The sequence below is a fragment of the Danio rerio genome, chromosome 3 (genome assembly GCF_052040795.2).
Source record: "Danio rerio strain M-AB ecotype USA chromosome 3, GRCz13ab, whole genome shotgun sequence".
In the NCBI taxonomy this organism is placed as follows: domain Eukaryota; kingdom Metazoa; phylum Chordata; class Actinopteri; order Cypriniformes; family Danionidae; genus Danio; species Danio rerio.
The window spans coordinates 67,640,879-67,662,436 of NC_141023.1; the positions used below are offsets into that span (position 1 = coordinate 67,640,879).

The 21,558-nt window shown below is 40.4% G+C and overlaps 1 protein-coding gene across 1 annotated transcript in view; it reads right to left on the reverse strand.

Annotated features, from left to right (window-relative positions):
• Positions 1–1,391: 1,391 nt before the first annotated feature.
• The window catches only part of srebf1 (sterol regulatory element binding transcription factor 1), a 33,855-nt gene continuing 13,688 nt past the window's right edge, over positions 1,392–21,558 (reverse strand). Inside the window, 16 exon segments of the mRNA NM_001105129.2 lie at positions 1,392–2,145; positions 2,196–7,411; positions 7,808–7,919; positions 8,328–8,507; positions 11,112–11,280; positions 12,153–12,285; positions 12,459–12,568; positions 12,957–13,065; positions 13,189–13,357; positions 13,686–13,852; positions 15,737–15,998; positions 16,212–16,396; positions 16,808–16,988; positions 18,499–18,653; positions 18,812–18,926; positions 19,496–19,714. Of these exon segments, the coding sequence (NP_001098599.2) occupies positions 7,191–7,411; positions 7,808–7,919; positions 8,328–8,507; positions 11,112–11,280; positions 12,153–12,285; positions 12,459–12,568; positions 12,957–13,065; positions 13,189–13,357; positions 13,686–13,852; positions 15,737–15,998; positions 16,212–16,396; positions 16,808–16,988; positions 18,499–18,653; positions 18,812–18,926; positions 19,496–19,714 (2,487 nt within the window). The 3' untranslated portion in view covers positions 1,392–2,145; positions 2,196–7,190.

Below are 21,558 nucleotides of genomic sequence, written 5' to 3' on the forward strand. Positions count from 1 at the left end.
TTCACTTATTCATACACTCATTCATTCATTCATACACATTCATTCACTCATTCATACACTCATTCATTCATACACTCACTCATTCATTCATTTACTTATTCATTCATTTTTTCATTCATTCACTCATTCACTCACTCATTCATACTCACTCATTCATTCACTCATTCATTCATTCACTCATTAATTCATTTATTCATTCATACACTCATTCACTCACTCATTCATACACTCACTCATTCATTCATACACTCATTCATTCATTCACTCACTCATTCATTCATTTACTTATTCATTCATTTTTTCATTCATTGACTCATTCACTCACTCATTCACTCACTCATTTATTCATACACTCACTCATTCATTCATTCATACACTCACTCATTCATTCATACACTCATTCATTCATACATTCACTCATTTACTTATTCATTCATTCTTTCATTCATTTATTCATTCACTCATTCATACACTCATTCATTCATTCATACACTCATCCATTCATTCACTTATATATTCATTCATACACACTCATTCATTCACTTGCTCATTCATTCTTTCATTCACTTATTTAATCTTTCATTCACTTATTCATTCATTCACTCACTCACCCATTCATTCACTTATTCATTCATTCACTCACTATATATTCATTCATACACTCACTTTCATTCATTCATTTACTCATTCATCCATTCATTCACTTGCTCATTAATTCTTACATTCAATCAATCACTTATTCATTCATACTTTCATTCATTCACTTATTCATTCACTTATTCATTCATTCACTTATTCATTCATTCTTTCACTCATTTATTTATTCATTCACTCACTCATCCATTCATTCACTTATTCATTCATTCACTTATTCATTCTTTCACTCATTTATTTATTCATTCACTCACTCAATCATTTACTCATTCACTCATTCATTCATTCTTTCCTGCATTTCTGATGTCGGGTCGTGGGGGCAGCAGTCTCAAGAGAGAGCTCCAGACTTCCCTTTCCCCAGACACTTCCTCCAGCTCCTCCTGGGGGACATAGTCTCTCCAGCGTGTCCTGGGACTTCCCCGAGGCCTCCTCCTGGTGCGACACGCCTGTAACAGCTCCCTAGGTAGGCGTCCAGGAGGCTTCTGAAACAGATGCCCGAGCCACCTCAGCTGACTTCTCTGGATGTGGAGGAGCAGTGGCGGCTCTACATAAGAGTGCGCCCTGCCACCCTGCGAAAGAAACTCATTTCGGCTGCTTGTATCTGAGATCTTGTCCTTTCAGTCATGACCCAAAGCCCATGAGCAGAGGTGAGAGCAGGAGCGTAGACTGACCAGTCAATCAAGAGCTTTGCCTTTCAGCTTAGCTAAAATTAAAATCAACACACACAAAACGAAGGATTTCATTACAAAAATCTTTTATTTACAATCTTCAGAATAAGTCAACAGGATACACTGCCAGTTTAAACAGAGCTCGTCTTTGAGACTCGATCATAAGCACTACAGAAAGTTGGCGAACGAGTAATAATAGTGAATGTCTCGCGGTGTTGCTGCTGACAGAAAGTAATGGAGAACGGCTCATCAGGAGCTCGTATAACTTACACGACGGCGACTAAAACCGGCAGCCTTTCCCCCCCTGACAAGGAGATCCTCGTATCTTTGGATAAACACAGACGTGACGGCTGATGTCTTTGCTCAATACTTCATAAACATTCGACGCAGATCAAAACATTTGGATTTTACAAACGCTCCAAACGGAAGACTTTAATACAAGCCCAAACCCTGGCAGGGAATACGGATTGGATTTCATTGGCAAACGGTGGGCTTGTTTTCATATAAACGTATATTCATCTGTCTGTAGTTACATAGTGCAAATGGACACAAGCCCGCTGAAGATCAAGATCAGCATCATCATCATCAAACCGCGCGTTGTTTTTCTTCTTCAAATCACTGAAACGGAGCCAAAATGGCGAAAGCGCGGCAACAAAACGCGCCATCAGGAGCTCTTCAAATACACCAGGTCAGAAATCATAAATATTTAAAGTATATACAAAGAAAGAACTTTTATAAAGCCTTTATGTCCTCAAATCAACATGAAGAATTCATATACCAGATAACCCAGCAAGCATTTTGTGTGTGTGTGTGTGTGTGTGTGTGTGTGTGTGTGTGTGTGTGTGTGTGTGTGTGTGTGTGTGTGTGCGTGTGCTTAATAAACGTCTCGGCTAAAACAATGCTAAATAATTTAGCCTGAAAATGTAATAGACGCCTAACAATAGTCTATAGTCAAGAATGAATGACTTCACATATGAAGTGTGACTGATCTATAGTTTGTCTGCGAGATGTATCTGCTAAATCTGAGAACATCTTTACATGCTGTACTAAATGCACTTTCTAAACGTCTATTTAACGTCCAAAATGGACTGCTATTAGATGTTTTGCAGATGAGAAAACGCTCTACGTTGTCTTTCAGACCAAGTATTTTGTCTAAATATGAACATAAACACCAAAGACGCCTGCACAATGTGCGAAAGTTAGACGTCTATCAGAGATTTTCGATGGCAGTCCAAATTTAGCCTCGTTTTAGACGATTTAAATTGCATATAACATTTCCATGCATTTGGGTTTTTAAAATAAACTGCAGTCTAATCAATGTTGAATATATTACATTTTAAATGCTCATCTTTTTAAAATGCAATTCAGCTCATAGTAAAAAATGACAGGTATTCTTTCTGAAAAGTGGTTAAAATACGGCTAGCTCAAACGAGAAACTTAGATTTGCATACGAACATATAAATGTGGTTATTATGCATTTAAATCACATTCAGCTTATTGAAACTATAACACAAATCTTTAATTAAGCATAAATTACATATAGCAAGTTCATTACCTCCAAACAGATGGAAATTTTATAGGCAAATTCACAAAAGTCGAAATATTTCTGAGTGCTGTGAGGAGAAACGAAGTGTTTTTCCCTCTGTTGTATTGTTGTTTCTCTGAAAAGGTGCTCAAATGGCAAGACTTTCTAACATTCAACCTATAAACTCTATTAGTGTCTATTAATCTGCTGCTAGTGCTAACACCCCATTCACACGGGGCTTCATCGTCAAAGCTTCCCATTCGCTTTGAATGGGTGACGTCAGGCGTTGCCAAACAACATTGTGGCATTGCTCACTGCAGAAGTTGGGACTAGCTCAACGTTTCAAGCGCCGACGGAAGCGTCAGCCAATCAGATCGCTGTATGCAAATACACCAGCTAGATAGTGGCCTATTGCTGACTGAATTTTATTGGCTGACGCTGCTATGATGATCGCTTTAGCCCCAACTTCAGACACGCCTTCAGTCAAGCGTTGACGCTGAAGCCTCGTGTGAATGGGGCGTAAGTTTTAGCTACTTGTATCTTTTCCGTTATGTTCCTAAGAGCGCATATTTATTCTTTTTAAAAGATACTAAAGCTTCTTCATTAGATACAAGACCTTACTTATTAGATACAGATACGATTTATTACATGCTAGCACTTATTAATTAGATACTAGCACGTCTTTCAGTAGATAATAGTAATTCATTTCACTTTTTAGTCAGTGGATTACGGTGATCAATTATTGGAATACTGATCAGTTCTGACAGTTTAGTACGTCTGTCAATTGTTCCTAATATTATATATATTAGGGTTGGGTGATGTCGACCAATTTGGCATCGTACGATGTCTAATATGAAATATCGCGATTGACGATGGCATCATCGTCATTGGCGGCGGTAAATTAGTTATGAATAGTTAATTAATTTATAACAAATAAATGATTTTTAGCCTACCGTTTTACTACGTGACCCGCACGGTGTTTGTTTTACCCATTACCGAATCAAAATTGAATAAGGATAAGTTACACAGATAATTACCACCTGTCAATCACTTTTTCCGCGGGACTCTTGAATAGGCGTGAATAGGCAGAGTGATCTGTGTCGTTATAATAGCTTCGACAAACTTGGTTGGTAAAAGAGGTGCACAACCAACAGGAAACACTCAAAAACTAAGACGTATTAGTGTAAACAGGGCCAGAGTGTGTATTTTTCGCGAGTGGATTTGCATCGGGAGGAGGGCGGAGGATTGCGATGCCGGCTCAGCATTATGGTGTCTGTCTGCCATTGGCGATGGATGATGGCATCGTCTATCGGTCCAACCCTTATATATATATATATATATATATATATATATATATATATATATATATATATATATATATATATATATTAGGGATGTCACGATTTTGTAATTCGGTACTGAAATTTTATAAACGTCCATGTCATGAACATTTGAACGCTGTGTAGCGAGTTCCTAAACAGCGCTGATTTACCACTGTGTTCACAAGCTCAACAGAAATGACTATGATTGGCCGAGAAGGTCATCGGTTCATCAAACTCACCGCTGTTTACTGAGAATAACCACAGATACAGGAACGTTTTAAAATCATGTCGATCTATAAGCTGACATACAATTGATCTGCTGATAAATCTCAGCTTTGAAACGATCCAGTGTTCCTGTATCTGTGATTATACTCAGTAAACAGCCGTGAGTTCAGTGAATTTTTTTACAATTTCAGTACTGATAGTATTGAATTCAAGTATTGTGACAACCCTAATATATATATATATATATATATATATATATATATATATATATATATATATATATATATATATATATTAAATACAACCAGATATTCGTTACACTATAGTTTGCTTATTCCTAAATAGACACTAGTTTTAATTAGATATTCATTATTAATTTATTAGATAGCAGTAATCAATTAAATACGAGCACTTTTTAATTAATAGTAACAGATATTCAACAGTCACAACTGCCTTTGTGTTGTTTAATCAGAACTGTACACATTAGTTACTAGCAATTGTACTAGTAAAATACTGAAATATACTTAATATAGTATATAATAAATGTGTACTTGTTCTTTAAAAATGTTATTATAACATAAATAATAATAAACACTAGCAGCTAATGGACGCAGGCTGGTATTTAAAGGCGTAGTTTACCCAAAATATGAACGTTTCCTCAACTTTCCTAAACGTTCATGAGTTTGTTTCCTCCTGTTGATGGGATATTGATCAGATATTCTTCAGCATATCTTCATTTGTGTTCGGCAGAAGAAAGAAACTCGGGTTTAAACCAAGTGACGGATGATTTCTGGGGTGAACTGTTGCTTTAATGGAAAAGATACCAGCTAAGAACATTCGTTTGAGCAGCAGTGTGAGAATAAACACTAGTAGAGTGTTCATATTAAATGCTGAAGAGTTTGCCATAGTGTAAAGAGTAAAGCAGATCTCTACAGTGTGTGTGTGTGTGTGTGTGTGTGTGTGTGAGCAGAGCGCCATCTGCTGGCCACCGACAGCGCAAAAACACCTGATCTTTTTAGAAGAGCAGATAAATAACTTAAATAATTCATTTATTTAATATTTTAATAAAGAGGGTCCGTCGCTGCATCATCATCGGTTTACAGTGTGCATGATGAGCGCGTCATGAATTGTTGGGATAAAAAGCAAAGCAGAGGTTCCTGAAGTGAAGAGCTGGCTGTGTGCATGTGTACAGGTTTATATGGTTTACAGGGACACACATTTGTATACTGACTTGATTACACTGCTAAATGTGTCTTGTTTCTAGCCCAAATACCTAAAAATTCTTAAATCAAGACGCATTTTCTTGATATAGAGGTGTTTTTTTCTAGAAGTAAATCAAAATAAATCAAAAGAGTTTTTCTTTAAAACAAAATAAATATTTTGTTTAGCTTATTTTAAGGAAAAACTGGCTTTATTTTCACTCCTTATTTCTGAAAACAAGCCAATATTTTGTGCTTGTCCAGAAAATGATTTCAAAATGTGTAGATATTTAGACTAGAAACAAGACAAAAACACAAAGTAGGAAGAGCATTTTCTGCAGTGTGTGGCCTAGTTGGGGGCTAAGCTGCATTATATTATCCCTCTATTTAAAAATGCAAGAATGTATTTAAAAATAAGCATTTTTCACTATAAATACATCACGCCTATGGGGTGTCCCTGTAAACCATGTATACAAGTGTTTGTGTTAGTCAAAGTGCTGTGTGTGTAAGTATATATGGTTTACAGGGACACAAAGCTGTGGGTATGACTTGATTGTACTCTATCAAAGTGGTTTACAGGGTCGCACCTCCTTTCTCTCGCATTTAAAACACTTAAAAATCATACTTGATGAGGTCGTTTGATATGCAAGTTTTGCTGCAGGTTGGCGTTTAGGGATACTTATTTACTGTATAATATACATTACACCCATGGAGTGTCGCTGTAAACCATGTATGTAAGTGTATATGTGGTTTACAGGGACACAAAGTTGTGGGTATGACTTACTTGTACTCTATCAAGGTGGTTTACAGGGTCGCATCTCGTGTCCCTCTAATTCAAAACACTTAAACATCCAACATAACGAGGTCATTTTATATGCAGATATTGCTGTGAGGGTTAAACTTTAGGACCATATCATAAAAGGATTTTACTGTATGAAATGCATTACACCTATGGAGTGTCCCTGTAAACTGTGTATACAAGTGTGTGTGTTGGTCAAAGTGCTGTGTAAGTATATGTGGTTTACAGGGACACAATGAGTATGACTTAGTTGTACTCTATCAAGGTGGTTTACAGGGTCGCATCTCGTGTCCCTCTAATTTAAAACGCTTAAAAGTCATACTTAATGAGGTCTTTTAATATGCAAGTTTGCCGCAGGTTTGCTGTGAGGGTTGAGTTTAGGAATAGGACCATACCATAAGCAGGTTTTACTGTATAAAAATGCATTACACCTATGGAGTGTCCCTGTAAACCACGTAAACAAGTGTGTGTAAGTATATGTGGTTTACAGGGACCCAAAGTTGTAAGTATGACTTAGTTGTAGTATATTGAGGTGGTTTACAGGGTCGCATCTCGTGTCCCTTTAATTCTAAATCATACGTAGTGAGGTCTTTTAATATATAAACTTTGCCACAGGTTTACTGTGAGGGTTTGATTCAGGAGTGGATCATACCATAAGCAGATTTTACTGTATAAAATACATTACTCCAATGGAGTGTCCCTGTAAACCATGTATACACGCATGTGTGTGTGTTTAAGTGGAAGGTGCCCAGTTTGATGATAATGTGCTGGCAGTCGTGTGTGTGTGTGTGTGTGTGTTCAGGTGGATGTGACGGTGGTGCCGCTGCCCAGTTTGATGATCATCTGCTGGCAGTCGTGTAGTGTGCGTTTGTCTCCCAGTTTCTCCAGTGTGCGCGCGGCGTCCGCCAGCATGCCCACCCTCTGCCCAGGAGCCGACAGGAAAGATGGAGGCAGAAACCGGCACGCCAACATCACCGCCTCCGCCTGCTCACGCTGACCCGGGTGGAGCTCACACTCTTCTGATCAGAAACACACACACAGCGAGTTCAGGGTGAGAGGATAACACTAGTCGGATGATCATGAAGCAGTGTCCGGTGTAAAACGGAGTTAATTCGGGGTGTGTGCAAGTATATGTGTGCGTTAGTCTAAGTGTGTGTGTGTATTCATGTATGCATGTATGTTTGTTTGTTTGTGTGCAAGTATGTCTGCATGAGTGTGTGTGCGCTTGCATATATGCATGTGTGTGTGTATGCATGTATGTATGTGTGTACATTTATGGATGTATGTATTTATGTGTGTACGCGTATATATATATATATATATATATATATATATATATATATATATATATATATATATATATATATATATATATATATATATATGCGTGTGTGTGTGTGTGTGTGTGTGTTCACCTATTCTGGCTCCAGGAGTGGCGCGGCGGCGCAGACTGCGGTCCAGCAGCTGGTGTGTGCGTGTTGGACTGGCTCCTGCCATTAGCCGTGCTGTGGCTTCATGCAGGAACAACTGCGCGCACACACACACACACACACACACACACACACACACACACACACACACACACAGAGTTAAATACACACCACAGGGACATGCTAAGGTAAACTCCAGTGTGTGTCTTGTCTTCCTGAGATTAGCGTAGCCTTGTTCTGTCAGCTGCTCTAGACCGCACAGCCTTCATCATCTTCATGAACTCATTCTGTTTACAGAGCTCGCTAAACATGTGCTGGCGTCTCAGCATTCTTCAAAATATCTTCTCTTGTGTTCAACAGAGGAAAGAAACTCAAAGTGTTTTGATGGAGAGGAAAGAGTGAGTAAATGTTCATCTCGGGTGAACCGACCCTCTAAAGCTGCGTCCTTATATGACAGCAGTGTGTGTGTGTGTGTGTGTGTGTGTGTGTGTGTGTGAGTGTGTACCCTGCGCGTGGCGGGCCTGAAGCTGTGTGCTAGTCTGCGCAGTGAGCTCAGGTCCTGCTGGAATCCCTGCAGTTCAGCTGGAGACGCTGCAGCCGTCGAGGAGGAGCTGCAGACCTGCTGATCACGCCACACGTTTGTCCTCGTCACCAGGAGCAGATCACACAGCAGCAGCTGCACCAGCTACACACACACATCAGAAACATACATCAGAAAACACACATCAACACACACACACATACACATCAGAAAACACACATCAACACACACACATCAGAAGCACACACACACACACACATCAGATAACACACACACACACACACACACAAAGATCAAAAACATACATCTGAAAACGCGCACACACACACAAACACACATCAGAAGCACACACATACACATCAGATAACACGCGTAAACACACACACAAAGACAGACACACACACACATCAGAAACACACACATCAGAAACATACGTCGGAAGCGGCGCACACACACACACACACACACACACACACACACGAGAAACACACACACACACACACACAGACAAATATCAGAAAGGAGCATTCATATACATACACACACAACAGAAAGCACCCACACACATCAGAAGCACACACACACACACACACACACACACACACACACATCAGAGAGGAGCATTCATATACATACACACTCATCATAAAAACACACACACAGAAACATCAGAAAACACACACACACATCAGAGGCACACACACACACACACACACACACACACACACACACATCAGTAGCACATACACACATAAAACACACACACACACACACATCAGAAGCACATACAATCACAAAACACACACACACACACACACACACACATCAGAAGCACATACACACATAAAACACACACACACACACATCAGAAGCACATACAATCACAAAACACACACACACACACACACATCAGAAGCACATACAATCACAAAACACACACACACATCAGAAGCACATACACACATTATAAAATACAAACACACACACACACACACACACACACACACACATACACATCAGAAGCACATACACACATCACAAAACACACACACACACACACACACACACACACACACATCAGAAGCACATCCACACATCACAAAACACACACACACACACATCAGAAGCACATCCACACATCACAAAACACACACACACACACACACACACATCATAAAATACAAACACACACATACATCAGAAGCACATCCACACATCACAAAACACACACACACACACACATCATAAAATACAAACACACACACACACACACACACATCAGAAGCACATCCACACATCACAAAACACACACACACACACACATCATAAAATACAAACACACACACACACACACACACATCAGAAGCACATCCACACATCACAAAACGCACACACACACACACACACATCATAAAATACAAACACACACACACACACACACACACACACACACACACACATACATAAGAAGCACATACACACACCATAAACAGAACCACAGACGCACACACACACACACACATCAGAAACACACACACATAAATATATATCAGAACGGAACATTCATATACATACACTCATCATAAACACACACACACACACACACACACACACACATCAGAAGCACATACACTCATCATAAACACACACACACACACACACACATCAGAAGCACATACACTCATCATAAACACACACACACACACACACACACATCAGAAGCACATACACTCATCATAAACACACACACACACACACACACACACACACACACACACACATCAGAAGCACATACACTCATCATAAACACACACACACACACAGAAACACACACGCATAACAGAATAAAACATTCATATTCATACATACAAAAAAATACACACACACAGAAATATCAGAAACACACACACACACACACACATCAGAAACGCAACAGCAGTATTGTTCATGATGCATCTACAGTTCTGCTTCAGGGCTGCACAATCATCATAATCATCATCATCATCATCAGTAACGCCTGATTTCAGTTTCATATCGCAGAGGAGGACGACACGGCGGCGCAGTGGTGAGCACTGTGGCCTCACAGTAAGAAGGTCGCTGGTTTGAGTCCCGACCGTGTCACTTGGTGTTTCTGCGTGGAGTTTGCATGTTCTCCCTGTCAGGGGTGAGCTTTTTTTGAACAAACGGTTGGAAATGAATGATTTTTAAAATCCCATTCATCACAAAAAAATAATCAACAGATTAATGGATTATGAAAATAACCGGAAGGGCATCCGCTGTGTAAAACATATGCTGGAATAGTTGGCGGTTCATACCGCTGTGGCGACTCCAGATTAATAAAGGGACTAAGCCGGAAAATCCTAATACTCCTGAATGTGTTGTTTAAAATGTTGAGTGATCCTGAATGATATGACCATGCCATCGGGATCAGTGCAGTATCGCCCGGCGCTAGCTATAAATGACAGATGCGGAACAGCAGTGTGGTGCAGCCCTGATCTGCAGAGTCCTCCACATCATCACTGAGATGAACACAACTCGTCTATACGGAGAGCGGGTCGGGCTGGAGGATCAGTGGTGCAGCTCTGTGTTGCACTGCAGGAACATTGCACACTACACACACATGCAATGCAACTACAATGCACTACAGCTCCGCCCAGGACACATGTGCGCGCACACACACACACACACACACACACACACACACACACACACACACACACACACACACACACACACACACACACAGACCTTGTCGAGTTGTGTGGAGGCGCTGCAGTGCGGGCCGAGGTTCAGGCTGTCTCGGAACAGAACGCTGGCTCTCTCACAGTAGCTCAGGCTCAGCTGCTGGCTCTCGGGTTTGGCCAGCAGGGTGCGCACCGCTTTAAACACGTTCACACACGCTTTCGGGAGAGGACTCCTGCAACACACACACACACACATCTAGATCAATGCATGAACACACAAACAAACACACACACACACATCAGAAACATCAAATAACGCGCACACACATCAGAAACACACACATACACATTTAACACCAGAACACACACATCAAAAACACACACACACACACACACATTAAACACCAGAACACAAACACACATCAGAAACACACATACACACACATTAAACACCAGAACACAAACACACACACACACATCAGAAACACACACATACACATTAAACACGAGAACACACACTCCAGAAACACACACACATCAGAAACACACACACACACACACACATCAGAAACATACACACACACACATCAGAAACACACACACACACACACACACAAACACACACACACATAAATCAGAAACACACACACACACACACACATCAGAAACATACACACATTAAACACCAGAACACACACACATCAGAAACACACATACACATTAAACACGATAACACAAACCAGCAACACACACACACACACATCAGAAACACACACACACACACACATAAATCAGAAACACACACACACACACACACACATCAGAGAAACACACACATACAACACACCATAGACACACACACAAACAGACCAGAAACACACACACATCAGAAACACACACACACACACACACAACAGAAACACACACACACATCAGAAACACACACATCAGAAACACACACACACACACACATCAGAAACACACACACACACACACATCAGAAACACACACACACACACACACACATCAGAAACACACACACACACATCAGATAAACACACACACACACACAGACAGACAGACAGAGTGTGGGGAAGCGTCTCACTCGGCGGACTGCAGGCTGCGTGGTAAATGCTCCACCGCAGGGTACAGCCTCTCGGCCGCCGCGTCCTCTCCCTGCAGCCAATTAATGACCACCACCACCATTGAAGACCACCACTTAGAGTGCGGGTCACAGCCTGGAGGTCAAGAACACACACACACACACACACACACACACACACACACTTCTGCTTCAGTGAAACTTTAGGCCCAGTTGCTGCTTTTTACCCCGACCCCATGTCTTCCCTTCAGCCAGCAGTGCTGTTACTCTCTGATGTGTGGATATTATAGAGCAGTGTGTGAAGCTGACCTGTGACGGTGGCCATGTTGGAGCCGATGGCGAAGGATTGTGTCGTAGCTCCGGCTGCATCTGCAGCACTGGTCAGCAACTGCAGGTATTCAAGAGCGTCGGAGAACTCGCTGTCAACACACACACACACACACACTCAAATGAATACACTTATATTCAAATAAACACAGATGAGGCAGATTTAAAAGCGTTACGGGCAGCGAATGCAAAATAAAGTCGCATCAAAATGAACTTCTTTTACATTTAGCAACTAAACATGACTCAAATTTGGTTACAAACTCCACACAGTAATGACAATGAGCCAGCCGGGACTCCAACTAGTGACCTTCTTGCTATGAGGCCACACTACTAACCAGTGAGGCACTGTGCCGCCCACACACACACACACACACACCGTACATATATACATTCATTCACACTAACAAAATTAGCAGTACACAAGTTTGTGTGTAGCCTAGCGTTAAGAATGAGCGCACACACACACACACACAAACGCACCCGTCTCCATCAGCGAGGCTCTTGTCTCCTCTGGGTTGAGCCACACAGTACAGCGCCTTCTCCAGCAGATGCTCACGAAACCCCTGGGTCACCTGAGCCAATGGGTCAACTGCAGACAGGACACACACACACACACACACACACATTAATTCTCTATTCTGAATGTCCTTGAGTCTCTCGTGTGCTCCTCATATATTCAGATGGTTTATTCTCCAGTGGTTCAGCTGCTGACCTGAGTTTCCGGCTTGGCTGTAGATGCTCTCCCTCGGGGAGCTGCGGATGGTCCAGTCCTCATCCACAAAGAAGCGGTGACCCAGAGGGTGACACAACCACTGCATGGCCGGTGGGACACTACCACTGGGGGACAGACAGGCCTGACGTGCACTGCTCAAAAACACTCGCTGAAACACACACACACACACACAAACATCATTTACCACATGAAGAACACACACACACACACACACACAAACTGCAAACAGTGCTGCTCTTAAAGTTGTTGCCTTGAGTTTATGTAATAACGAGTCAAAATAATTGAGTTTTCCTTAAAACAAGCAAGAGATCCTGTGAGGGTCAGTTAGGGTTCAGGTTAGGGCTAGGGTTAGGCCACTATCTTTAACCTAAGAGAAAAACAATAGAAGTCTGTGTAATGTCCTCACAAAGATAGTGAAACAAATGTGTGTGTGTGTGTGTGTGTGTGTGTGTGTGTGTGTGTGTGTGTGTGCTTACAGTAGTGAAGTGCAGCAGGCGGGGAAGGCTGGTTTTGACCCGTAGGGCTGCAGACACATAGACTTCGGCCAGTGTGGCCACAGGGAGGCAGTCTCCAGCACACTCGGCCAGATTGAGGGCACTCAGAGCCATGTGGATGGCAGAGAGGTGACTTCCTCCCAGCTTGCCTGCACGCACACATGCAGTAGAATGATCAAACACAGGATGATTTAGCATATGCTGGGTAAAGCGTGCTGAGGTTTTCTGTCTGCAGTACAGCAATAGGAGAGCTCACACTGAGCAATTTTGTGTTTAATAGGCGTCTAATAGACATCTAGCATGGATTTCTTGGCTAAAATGAGGCTTCAGTTGGGCGGTCAGTGAATAAATGTCTAAGAATAGGCCAAAATAAGACTAATCATCAAATACAGATTAAACAGACTTCACATGTGTAGTTATTTAATCCTGTAATACACTGACAGCTAAATTTAGCCTTGATTTGACCAAGACATTCATGTTTACATCTATTAGACATCTGATAGACATCTATTAAGCATCTAAAAGACATCTGTTAAGCATATATTAGACATCTATTAAACATCTATTAGACATCTAACAAGCATATATTAGACATCTATTATGCATCTATTAAGCATCTGATAGCTATCTATTATGCATCTATTAGACATCTAACAAGCATATATTAGACATCTATTAAGCATCTATTAGACATCTAACAAGCATATATTAGGCATCTATTATGCATCTATTAAGCATCTGATAGGCATCTATTAAGCATCTATTAGACATCTAACAAGCATATATTAGACATCTATTAAGCATCTAACAAGCATATATTAGACATCTATTATGCATCTATTAAGTATCTGATAGACATCTATTAAGCATCTATTAGACATCTAACAAGCATATATTAGACATCTATTAAGCATCTATTAGACATCTAACAAGCATATATTAGACATCTATTAAGCATCTATTAGACATCTAACAAGCATATATTAGGCATCTATTAAGCATCTAACAAGCATATATTAGACATCTATTATGCATCTATTAAGCATCTGATAGACATCTATTAAGCATCTATTAGACATCTAACAAGCATATATTTGACATCTATTAAGCATCTATTAGACATCTAACAAGCATATATTAGACATCTAACAAGCTTATATTTGACATCTATTAAGCATCTATTAGACATCTAACAAGCATATATTAGACATCTAACAAGCTTATATTTGACATCTATTAAGCATCTATTAGACATCTAACAAGCATATATTAGACATCTAACAAGCACATATTTGACATCTATTAAGCATCTATTAGACATCTAACAAGCATATATTAGACATCTAACAAGCATATATTTGACATCTATTAAGCATCTATTAGACATCTAACAAGCATATATTAGACATCTATTAAGCATCTATTAGACATCTAACAAGCATATATTAGACATCTAACAAGCATATATTTGACATCTATTAAGCATCTATTAGACATCTAACAAGCCTATATTATACATCTATTAAGCATCTATTAGACATCTAACAAGCATATATTAGGCATCTATTAAGCATATATTAAGCATCTAGTAAGCATCTGATAGACATCTATTAAGCATCTATTAAGCATCTATTAGACATCTATTCGATATATAAAGCAACTATTAGATATCTAAAAGACATAGATTAGATATATATATATACACATATATATATATATATATATATATATATATATATATATATATATATAAACATCTAATAGACATCTATTAAGCATCTACAAACTATATATTAGAACTCTAATAGACATTTATTAGACATTATTAAGTATCTATTAGACATTTATTAAGCATATAATAAGTATATACTAGACAGCTAATAAGCATAGATTAAACATCAATTAGACCTCTATTAAGCATCTATTAAGCATCTTATATATATGGCAGTATGGGGAGGGATAAACTAACAGCAAAAACTCAATAAATAAATATATAAAACAGAAAGTAATAAAGGTGTCAGTCAGTGGTGTACCGGTCATGTGCAGCTGGTGCAGGCGGTGGTAGACCAGCGCAGCGTCGCGGCAGCTCTTGCAGTTGTCCTCCTGCAGGGGGCGATTAGGTCTCAGCGCTCCGGCTCGTGAGGCTAACCAGCGGCCGACCCACAGTCTCTGCAGACACAGACGCAGCGCCGACCACAGCACCGCACAGGCCAGATCCAGCTGAGACGTGGGCAGAGGACGGCCCAGAGCCTTCAGACACGTCCTCAGGTTCTGAGATGCCTGCGCAAAATCACCCTGGAGGAGAAAAATAGGTCTCTGATGACACGTACCAAAGGAGAATGCCAACCAAAGTGTTTCCTTCATCAAGTCTGATTATAAACAATACAATTAACTCATGTTTATCATCAGAGGCTGGAGATATTCACACACTGCTGACACACACAACTGCGTTTAAACCCCGAATCAAAGTGATTTGAGCATTTTTGCCCCCAGATGAGTGTTTCTTACCCTGGCCAGATCTAGATCTGCCTGTTTGCGGTGTCTCCAGAAGAGGACGGAGGACTCGGAGTGAGGTCTGGTCACTGGTTCTCCATACACCAGCAGCCGGATCAGAACTCCAGCCACCAGCACACCGTTCAGCAGCCACACCAGAAGAGTGGGCAACATCCAGTCCATCCAGCCCCATGACTCGCCTGCGCACACACACACACACACACACACGTTCAGTTAGGGATAAAGTACATCCAGCCAGCCGATATCGCAGATCATCACACGGCTGTCTAGTTAATAATCAGACTAAATGGGCGGCACGGTGGCTCAGTGGTCAGCACTGTGGCCTCACAGTAAGAAGGTCGCTGGTTTGAGTCCCGACCGGGTCAGTTGGTGTTACTGTGTGGAGTTTGCATGTTCTCTCCATGTTGGCGTGGGTTTCCCCCACAGTCTAAACACATGAGCTATAGGGGAACTGATCAACTGGCCGTAGTGTGTGTGTGTGTGTGTGTGTGTGTGTGTGTGTGTGTGTGTGTGTGTAAATGAGTGTGTATGGTGTTTCCCAGTGATAGGTGTGTGTGTCTATAATGAGCCGAGTGTGTACATATATTGACCTGAGTCTTCTAGGGACAGCATGCTCCTCCCTGCAGCGTTTCCCGGCACCGAGGCTCCAGCGCTGCTCCATCCTCCACACAGCAGCGACGCCAGCGGGTTAAAGGACAGAAACAGCAGAGTGAAGGCGCACAGAGCCATGCGGGAGCGGTCCAGCATCCCTCCAGCCCTCTCCACCACTGCCTAACACACACAAAGCATACGGAGAATCCTCCAGGCTCTGTCCTCAAACACTTGACCATTTCACGTCTTGCATCAGGCTTAAAAGCATAACAAATATTCTGATTCTGAGGTTATGTGTGTGTGTGTGTGTGTCATGAGTGTGCGTTTATGAGTGTATGATAATATGCGTGTGTTTATGAGTGTGTGTTCTGGGTGTGTGTTACGAGTGTGTAATTATGAGTGTATGAGATAATGAGTGTGTGTGATTATGAGTGTGTTATAAGTGTGTGTGTGTGCGTGTGTGTTTGATTATGAGTCTGTTATAAGTGTGTGTGATTATGAGTGTGTGTGTGTGTGTGTGTGTGTGTGTGTGTGTGTGTGTGTGTTTGATTATGAGTGTGTTATAAGTGTGTGATAGAGGGTGTGTTATGAGTGTGTGTGTGTGATTATGAGTGTGTTATAAGTGTGTGTGTGTGTGTGTGTGTGTGTGTGTAAGTGATTATGAGTGTGTTATAAGTGTGTGTGTGTTTGATTATGAGTGTGTTATAAGTGTGTGTGATTATGAGTGTGTGATAGAGAGTGTGTGTGCGTGTGTGTGTGTGTGTGTGTGTGTGTGTGTAATTATGAGTGTGTTATAAATGTGTGTGATTACGAGTGTTATGAGTGTGTGTGATTATGCGTGTGTGTGTGTGTGTGTGTGTAATTATGAGTGTGCTACAAGTGTTTGTGTGTGTGTGTGTGTGTGTGTGTGTGTGTGTGAGTGGTTATGAGTGTTATGAGTGTGTTTGATTATGAGTGTGTGATTGTGAGTGTGTGGTTATGAGTGTGTGTTTGTGTGTGTGTATTTGAGTGTGTTATAAGTGTGTGTGATTATGAGTGTGTGATAGAAAGTGTGTTGTGTGTGTGTGTGTGTGTGTGTGTGTGATTATGAGTGTGTTACAAGTGTGTGTGTTTGTGTGTGTGTGTGTGTGTGTGTGTGTGTGTGTGTGTGTGTGTGTGTTTGTGAGTGTGTGTGTGTGTGTGTGTGTGTGTTTGTGAGTGTGTTAGTGTGTGTGTGTGTGTGTAATTATAAGTGTGTGTGATTATGAGTGTGTGATTGTGAATGTGTGGTTATGAGTGTGTGTAACGAGTGTGTGTGATTATCAGTGTGTTATGAGTGTGTGTGTGATTATGAGTGTGTTATAAGTGTGTGTGATTGTGATTGTGTGGTTATGAGTGTCTGTGTGATTATGAGTGTGTTATGAGTGTGTGTGTGATTATGAGTGTGTTATGAGTGTGTGTGTGATTATGAGTGTGTTATAAGTGTGTGTGATTGTGAGTGTGTGATTGTGAGTGTGTGGTTATGAGTGTGTGTAACAAGGGTGTGTGATTATGTGCATGTTAATGTGAGTGTGTGATTGTGAGTGTGTGGTTATGAGTGTGTGTTACGTGTGTTTGCGCGTGTTATGATTGTGTGATTGTGAGTGTGTGGTTATGAGTGTGTGTTACAAGTGTATGCGCGATTATGAGTGTGTGTGTGTGTGTGTGTTACCTTGCTGTCCTCCGCCATGGGGCTATCGGGCTCTGAGTCGCTGCTGTGCTGTGAGTAGGGGCCGCTGGATTGGGGAGAGCCCACGTCTGAAGCTGGAGGAGTGGGGATTTCTGGCTTCACGTCCACCTCCATGGTCACCAGATCCTTCAGAGACTCTGCGGAGGGAAAACAGCGTTATTAGCAGACACACACCGAGTCTGTGCATGCAGAAATATGCAGAGTTTTTAACCAATCCCAGAGTCTGTCTATTTATTTGCTAAAATGGTTCATGTAGACTTGACATTGGCTTTACGGCCGCTGGAAGTGATCTTACTGTTCTTCTGGATGTTCATTTTGAGGGCCATGTTCTCCTGCTTCAGCTTCTGGTTGGACTGCTGAAGGTATCGGATGTACTCGATGGCTTTCTTCAACACCGCAGACTTATTGAGCTGCACATCACAGAAGATTCATCTCAGAAAGACACTTTAAAGCTCCAGAGATATTCAAATGAAGTGTTTTAGATGTCAGTATCTCAAACTTAAGGACATCTATAAGCTACAGTCTCCAAAACAAATCCACACGTAGAAGATATAAGCCTGATCTAAAGTTTGCAGTCTCTGTCTCTTCTGCCTAAATGCATCAATGAGTTTTTCATCAAATCTCCCAACCAATCAAATGCTCTGTAGTGTTGGACATGCCCCGCCCCTTTCTTCTTATTGGCTGTTTAGTTGATCATTGAGATCAACCACTCTCATTGGCAGAGCTGTGAGAAAAATTAAATGCTATTGGCTAATTTTTTTAAAGAGGAGGAGCTACTATATGCCCCGCCCTCTCTTATATTATATTTCCAACAATTAGATTTTTTTGAACCCTCAGATTGTAGATGTTTAAATAGCTTTTTCTCAGCCAAACCAATACATCAGTGGAAAGCTTATTTATTCAGGTTTAAAGCATTGTATTAACCGCTGACGTGTCTTTGTGATATGTACAGCGGTGTAGACTGATAATGAGCGCTGACCTTAGCTTCAGTTCCAGCCACCAGGTCTTTGAGCTCTATAATCTTGTCGTTGATGGAGGATCGGTAGCGTTTCTCGATGGCGTTGTGAGCGGTGCGTTTCTCGCCCTTGTGCGGTTGGCAGCCTGGTTTCCCGCTGATGGCGATACGGTTGATGGGCAGCTTTTCTGTGTCCACCACCAGAGGAACGGTGGTCAGGATGGTGCCTCCGCTCATCAGCGCCTGACAACACGACACACGGACAGAAGAAAGGCAGTTCTGCATTTAGATTTCAATGCTAAAGCCTTTTAATGACAAAATTAATTTAATGGTAGAAAACCTTAGATGACAAAACAAATATCTCCACATTCCCTAGCCTAATGCTTACGTTGAAAACTGCAAACAGAAATGAAACTGCAAAACAATAATGCATTTTTTTACTACTTTAAATCATTTTCACATTAAATAAAAAATTTTACAATTTTAATTCATATTTATTATTATTATTAAAAATAAAAATAGAATAAATTAGTAATTTTTCTTTGTATACGCTGTCAATTATAGTTTTTAGAAAGGAAATCAGAGTCGACAAATACCGGTAATTGCAGGTCACAAACAAAAATTGGTATCTGCAAATATCGGCAGGTCACACTTACCAAATAAACTGAAATAATAATCAGTAAATATCAGCATCAGCAGGTCAAATTACAGATTTTCGTTTTTCTGGTAATTGTGAACTGCCAATAACGATATTTACTGATTTTGATTTCTGTTAAGTGTGTTCTGTTGATACTGATATTTTACGATTCCAATTTCAGTTTTTTTTTAAGTTTGACCTGCCGATATCAATATTTACAGATTTAGATTTCAGTGTTTTTGGTAAGCGTGACCTGCCGAAACCGATATTTGATGATTCCAATTCCTGTTTTTTCTTACAAAAAAAATGGAAATAGAAATTAGAAAATGTCGGTATTGGCAGGTCACACTTACCAAAAAAACAAAACCAAAAAGAAACAGGAATCAGAATAGCCAAATATCAGTATTGGCAGGTCACACCAAAAAAAATAAATAAATAAATTAAAAAAAAAAAAAAAAAGAATCAGTAAATCACGGTATTTGCTGGTCAAACTTAACAGAAAAAACTGAAATCGAAATAGTCAAATATCAGTATTGGCAGGTCACCATTACCAAAAAAATGGAAATTAGAATTAGTAAATATCAGTAATGGCAGATCTGGCTAACCGGAAAAAACTGAAAGTGAAATTTTCAAATATCGGTATCAGCAGGTCACACTTAACAAAAACACTGAAATCGAAATCGTCAAATATCGGTATCAGCAGGTCACATTAACCAAAATAAATTGAAACCGTAATCAGTAAATCGAATCCAGCATCAACAGGTCAAATTACCAATTTCTGTTTTTCTGGTAATTGTGACCTGCCAATATCGATATTTACGGATTCTGATTTCTGTTAAGTGTGACCTGCTGATACCGATATTTTACGATTCCGATTTCAGTTTTTTTGTTAATTTTGACCTGCGTATACCGATATTTACTGATTTCGATTTCATTTTTGTGTGTGTGTGTGTGTGTGTGTGTGTGTGTGTGACCTGCCGATACTGATATTTGACAATTTCGATTTCAGTTTTTTTGTTAAGTTTGACCTGCATATACCGATATTTACTGATTCTGATTTAATTTTTTTTTTGTGTGTGTGACCTGCCAACACCGATATTTGACAGCTTCGATTTCATTTTTTTGTGTGTGTGTGTGACCTGCCGATACCGATATTTGACAATTTCGATTTCAGTTTTTTTGGTAAGCAAGACCTGCCATTACTGATATTTACTGATTCCTTTTTTTTTGGTGTGACCTGCCGATACCGATATTTACTGATTCTGATTTCAGTGTTTTTGGTAAGTGTGACCTGTCGATACCGATATTTGACGATTCAGATTCCTCTTTTTTTTCTTCTTTTAGAAAAAAATTGGAATCAGTAAATATTGGCATCAGCAGGTCACACTTACCAAATAAACTGAGCTGGATCTGCTATTTTTACCCTTTACATTGCGGTTTTTATATAATA